General features: G+C 37.7%; 1 protein-coding gene across 1 annotated transcript; it reads left to right on the top strand.

Annotated features, from left to right (window-relative positions):
- The first annotated feature begins 612 nt into the window (after positions 1-612).
- LOC100250063 (G-type lectin S-receptor-like serine/threonine-protein kinase CES101) lies at positions 613-3,937 on the top strand. Its single transcript, XM_010654288.3, has 7 exons — positions 613-1,980; positions 2,194-2,286; positions 2,370-2,506; positions 2,572-2,779; positions 2,888-3,125; positions 3,203-3,353; positions 3,474-3,937. The coding sequence occupies exons 1-7, from the start codon at positions 816-818 to the stop codon at positions 3,687-3,689; spliced, it is 2,208 nt and encodes a 735-aa protein (XP_010652590.1). The 5' UTR covers positions 613-815; the 3' UTR covers positions 3,690-3,937.
- Positions 3,938-6,627: the final 2,690 nt, after the last annotated feature.

Below are 6,627 nucleotides of genomic sequence, written 5' to 3'. Positions count from 1 at the left end.
CTATAAATGTACATTGAAAAGTTTAAAAATTAAAATTTAAAATTAAATAAATAAATAGAAGTAAAATAAAAATAAAAACAGAAATAAATATACATATTTCGGCTAAGAGTGAGTGGACCTACTCTGTATCCGAGGAAAAATAAATGGGCTTAAAATTGGCTCAAAGTGAATGGTCAAGAATGAATGTGCCTATGATGTCATGGGTTAGGATAAATTTGGGTTCCATAGAGTATATTTGCTTCCCCAAAGTTTGGGGGAAAATGCGAGGCCAAAAAATGAAAGAAGAAAAATGAAAGAAAAATAAATAAAGTAAAAAATATATATTTAAAATTAATAAATTATTTTTATATCTTACCTCAAATTCAATTCATTTATATGTCTTTTATATAAATATTAAATAATTTAAAAATATAGAAATTTCTTACTAATTTTTATTACATTTGACTTTTTTATTATTAACCAAGCATTAAAAAATAAGAAAAAAATATAAAATCATTTTTTTAATATTATTTTTCTTTTCTTAGTGTTTTTGGAACCACACATAGTTTTAGTATAATGCATATATTCTTACATAAACGGTTATCTTATTTTAAAATTTTGTCAATGTCAAAATTTTAAAGGGCAATAGCCTTTTACCAAGTTGAGCTGCAACACCCAACACCGGAGGGGGGGCATTCTAAGTGTGAGGGGGTTACCTTACCGAGGTCGGCATTGTAAGATTCAGTACACTTGACGAGTCACCACTGCCGACACGAAAAGTCCACCCTCTGGTAATGCTCAATTTTTAGGAAACTCAGGTAAGTAAATCTTAAATCATGTACTCATCCTTTGGTGGTTTCTCCTCTTACTTGCGAATGGGTCAGGGGTTGGGTTTTTTCTTCTTTATCTTGTCATGTGTCTGTTTGGGAGGGCCTTGCTTTTGTAGTGCACACACAGACAGCATCAAACCTGGGGAAGGGCTTCAATTCTCGAAGCTACTGGTTTCGGCACAAGGGACTTTCACACTGGGGTTCTTTATCTTGGACACCCGCAGTTATTTAGGAATCTGGTACACAAGTGATGTTAACAACAAGAAAGTTTGGGTTGCTAACAGAGACAACCCTATATCTGGCACCAATGCAAATCTCATGCTGGATGGCAATGGAACATTGATGATCATTCACAGTGGGGGTGATCCAATTGTCTTGAATTCCAATCAAGCATCCAGAAACTCCATAGCTACCTTGCTTGATTCTGGAAATTTTGTTGTGTCAGCGTTAAATTCAGATGGATCTGTGAAGCAGACACTATGGGAAAGTTTCGATGATCCTACAGACACGCTCCTGCCTGGGATGAAACTAGGCATCAACTTGAAAACCGGGCAAAACTGGTCACTTGCTTCGTGGATAAACGAACAAGTGCCTGATCCTGGGACTTTCACTCTAGAATGGAATGGCACACAATTGGTAATAAAACGCCGAGGGGACATCTACTGGAGCAGTGGAATTCTGAAAGATCGGAGTTTTGAGTTCATTCAAACTCACCATAACATCTACTATTTCATCAGTGTTTGTAATGACAACGAGATCTACTTCAGCTATTCAGTTCAAGACGGAGCTATTTCAAAGTGGGTATTGAACTGGAGAGGGGGATTTTTTGACACTTACGGAACTCTATTCGTGAAGGAAGATATGTGTGATCCTTATGACAAATATCCAGGGTGTGCAGTGCAAGAGCCACCCACTTGCAGGACTACAGACTTCCAATTCATGAAGCAATCGGTTCTCAATTCAGGATATCCATCATTAATGAACATAGATACGAGCTTGGGCCTTAGTGATTGTCAGGCTATATGCAGGAACAATTGTTCTTGTACTGCTTGTAATACTGTATTCACCAATGAAACTGGATGTCAGTTTTGGAGGGATAAATTGCCACGAGCCCGAGTGGGGGATGCAAATCAGGAGGAGCTCTATGTTTTGTCCTCATCAAAAGACATAGGTAAGAGGCTCTATGTATTGCATTCCGAGAAGTAGCCAAAACAAAGTACTTGGTAAATCTCACATCTTCATCAAATTTACAAACCTACAAAAAAAGTCCTACTGTATAATCGTCTACCATTAGAGGACCTATAGCAAAACCATTAAAGACCCTCTCTCTCTCTCTCTCTCGTTCTGCTCTAACAATAAAATTTATTAACTTCTACCTATGCAGGGAAGCCTTGGTGGATATGGATTATCATTCTCGTTGTAGTAGTATTTCTGTTCATGTTAGCTGTCTTTTGTTGTTCACAGAGAAACTCCAGAGGTAGTATTTTAACTTTTGTAGATAATAGCAATGCCATTTGTTAATGGGTTGGATAATTGGACTTGTGGCTTCTGGTATAACAGGGGATGGAAAAAAGAGGGAAACTGCAAAAGATATTGACAATGTCAAAGAGTTCAGTTTAGTTTCTGTTATGGCTGCCACGAATAACTTTTCAGATGAAAATAAAATTGGAAAGGGTGGTTTTGGTTCTGTCTATAAGGTAATTATAATTTGTTGAAGTACCTCATTTAAAGCTTCGTTATGGATTGTGGATTATTTTTGCAGGGGATACTACCCGGGGGCCAAGAAATAGCAGTAAAGAGACTTTCAGGGGTTTCCACATGGGGATTGGATCAGTTCGTAAACGAAAGACTGATTGTCAATCAACAACACAGAAATCTTATCAGACTTTTGGGTTACTGCAGCGAGGGAGAAGAAAGGATGTTAATCTATGAGCTGCTGCCCAACGGAAACTTGGAAGACTTGATCTTTGGTTTTAATACCTCCTTTTTTCCTTCCTGTTGTTTGCATAACTTTTTCCTATGTTTTTATGTTTTTTTGCATAAAACAATTTACTAGTTGTGTTCACCCAAAATTTCAGATCCTGATAGGAGAAAGGGGTTGGACTGGAATACATGGTGCAATATAATTAAGGGGATTGCGCAAGGACTTGATTACTTGCACAACCATTCAAGATTAAACATGGTTCATGGAGATCTAAAAGCAAGTAACATCCTACTCGATCATGACATGAACCCCAAAATTTCTGATTTTGGCACTGCCAGAATTTTTGAGCGAAATGAATCAGAGCCACAAACCAGTAAACTTGTTGGAACATTGTAAGTGCCTCGAATCTTGTTTATTTATCTGCTTTCTTCTTCAGTCTAATGGATTGAACTTTCTATTATGGATGCAGTGGTTACATGCCACCTGAGTATTTCAGTGAGGGATGGTGTTCACCGAAAACAGATGTTTATAGCTTTGGGGTCCTGATGTTGGAGATTGTGAGCGGCCAGAGGATTATTCCCCCTGATTGTAAGGATGACAACTTAAGTCTTATACGAAATGTAAGTCCGTCAGATCTCATATTAGTCTCGACATACATTATTATCAATACCCAATGCATGCTTCCAAAATTTTCATACTAGCCTCATAAGTAAATGGTCCGTAAAATGAACTGGGTTCAGGCTTGGAAGTTATGGGGAGAAGGCAATAGCTTGAAGCTAGTGGATCCAGCGATGGTGGGTCCCCACTCAACAACCCAAATAGTGAGATGGATTCGTGTTGCTCTCTTGTGTATACAGAAGCATGAAGAGAGGCCTACAATGTCAGATGTTTGCTCCATGCTTAACAGAAGGGACCCACCCGAGCCAAATCCACCCGCAATTTTTGCGCTCAGATGAGCCAAGGAGTTGTTCTGATCTGCAAGTGTAACTACTTGAGAGATGGAAGGTGGATCAAGATGAGATGAGATGAGAATTTGATTCCCTCATGGTAAGCTTTTCTTTATTTACGTTTTGTTGATTTATATAAGATGACAACTGAACTGAAGCTGGTTTTATGATCATTTGGAACATATTTGTACGCATGTATTCTGGAGCTCTATTTGCCCTTTTTCTCTCCAAAACATATTATGATATATGTCTATCTATATCTTCGTGTCTATATATTTATCTTAGCCAAAGTAGGCCATGTATATGTTCTATAATTCATTATTTGCCATTGAATAATGATCAAAACACAAGGTGGCAACAGTGTGCATGTTTATGTCTTAGAGTCGAGAGGAAATCTATTCACAGTAAAATTATTCAAACATGACTTAACATCAACTAAGCAGACTAAAACATAGAATTTTGATTTATAACATTTGTCACCCGTCACAGAAAGATAAATGTCTTCATGAGGATGCATAATATAGATAGCTTGAAGGTTGCTTTCCAAACTTCTAATACCAAATAGGGCAAATCCAAGGTCTGTTACGCAGAACATCCACAACAATGAATTTTTTTTTTCTTTTTTTTTTTCAAAGTGCAGAATGGGCAAATGAACAGTCAAAGCATGCATCTAAGCAACAAGCAGAAAAATGAAATCTGAAAATGAGAACCTCGTAGGTAACATCCTTCAACCAGTCATACTAGGACCATAGAACCATATCTTGAAGGTTTCTTTCCAAAGTTCTAATCCCTTTCCCCTCCCTACCCAAGCTTTTGTTATTTTGCTCCTTCCAAAAGCAACATGCCAACTGAAAGATGTTGTCGTCTTTACTCCTTTTCCGCTCATTAACTTAAGACGCTAGCTAGCATGCTCGCCTGCCTCATTGCTCCTAGAAGCGCCCAAGTGATGTTGGTTTAAGGGTATGGAAACAAATGACTAACCCAAAAGACACAAACAAATAACAGAATTAATAAGAAGAAAAACTTATTGATTGAGGAGTGACAAACACTGTCCTTGAAATAGATCCACCCTCCTCGAAGACGAACTCGATGCACTAGGGTACCAATGGTCTACCTCCAGGATTCAACACCCAGATCTTACCTTGGGTGCACTTTGTAAGTGAGATGTGTACAACTCGGGTTTTGAAGAAATTCCTCCAGATAGATATATGAAAATACTCTCTGAAAAATTGGTATTCATATATAGAGAGTGAGGGGTGACCTGCTTTTATAGGCCACTAACACAGTTCCAATAGGACTCTACTTATAAGCATAATAAGACTGAAAGTGGAGGAGGATTCTACTTATAAGTGGAATGGGGCTCCACTAACACAATCCCGATAGGACTCTTCCCAAAAATATAAGACTAATAGAATAAAATAAAATAAAATAAAAATAATTCTCAATAGGAATCTTCCCAAAAATATAGGACTAATAGAATAAAATAAAATAAAATAAAAATGAAAATTATTTACACTCTTCCTACAATCCCCCACAGAGTGTAAACATGATTTTTTTATTTTTATTTTTTTGAGGAAAAAAAAATCTAATGCATCATTACTGGTGCCTAAAGGTTATGAACCAGTCTTAGGACAAATAAGTATTGAATCACAAAACACGGTGAAAATAAATTTCTATAAACCAATGTTTCTTGATGTAACTCAAGGGACTTTTATCCACATTGGTTTCCTCAACTTCACTATGAGCTGTACAAAACAGGTTGGCACAAATAGGCCATGCACCCTGCTTGGATATTCATGAGAGCTTCAGAGAATCTGCCTAAGTTCTCATAGGAAGCAACCCCACCTCCACCTTCATATAGGTGAATCCATCGAGTATGTTTTGCATAAAACATACCATCCATAAGGAATATGGTATTCATTAAGAGTAAACACTCAACCTTAGTCAATGCAGAATGCGCTCTATCTGCAACATAGGAATACACTCTAATACAATTAGAGTTTATAAAACACCTCGAGTCAACAAGTGATTTGTTATTACCCATATGAACCTACTTCATGGAATTTCCATTCTAATAGGTTGGGTTACCACCACTTTTGACTTCTGTAATAGGCATAAGTCGCATCCCCCTCGATGTTTCTTCCACTAGTTTCTTAGTTAGTGGTTTGGTCAAAGGATCGGCCAAATTCAACTCTGACCTCACAAATTATAGGGATATAACCCTTATTTCAAGCAGTTGTCGCACAATATTGTGCCTTAGGCGTATATGTCTGTTCTTCCCATTAAATATTTTACTCTTAGCCTTAGCAATTGCAGCTTGGCTATCACAACGCATAGACAGAGACAGGGCTGGTCTCGTCCATAAAGGGACATTTGCTAAGAAGTTTCTAAGCCACTCAACCTCAAAACTTGCCTTTTCTAAGGCAATAAACTCAACTTCCATAGTAGATCGAGTAATGCAAGTTTTCTTGGTAGACTTCCAAGAAACTACACTTCCACCAAGGATGAAAACATATCCACTAGTGGATTTCATCTTATCTGAATCTAAGATCCAATTTGCATCACTAAATCCTTCAAGGACACTTGGAAATCCACTAAAGCACAAACCATAGTCAATGGTGCCTGTCAAGTACTTAAGGACTCTACGAACAACAGTCCAATGGTCTTGATTAGGACTTTGGGTGTACCAACTCAATCTACCTACTGCATAAGCAATGTCAAGTCTGGTACAGTTCATTAAGTACATTAGTGATACGTTCCCAATTGGTGTCTCAGCTGATTCATGTCCTCTCAATGGTCCCTGACAGTGGTACCATTTGATTCGTGTCCAACTGGTGTCCCTTGATTGTGGTCCTCAAGGAGTAATCAACAAAATTTATAACCTATTACACCATGTACTAGGATAGCCTTAGCTAGCATAGCATAGTGGCACTAGGGTCGTTCACTG

Source organism: Vitis vinifera, chromosome 7 (assembly GCF_030704535.1).
Source record: "Vitis vinifera cultivar Pinot Noir 40024 chromosome 7, ASM3070453v1".
NCBI classification, from domain to species: Eukaryota; Viridiplantae; Streptophyta; class Magnoliopsida; order Vitales; family Vitaceae; genus Vitis; species Vitis vinifera.
This window is presented reverse-complemented; position numbering and strand designations above follow the sequence as displayed.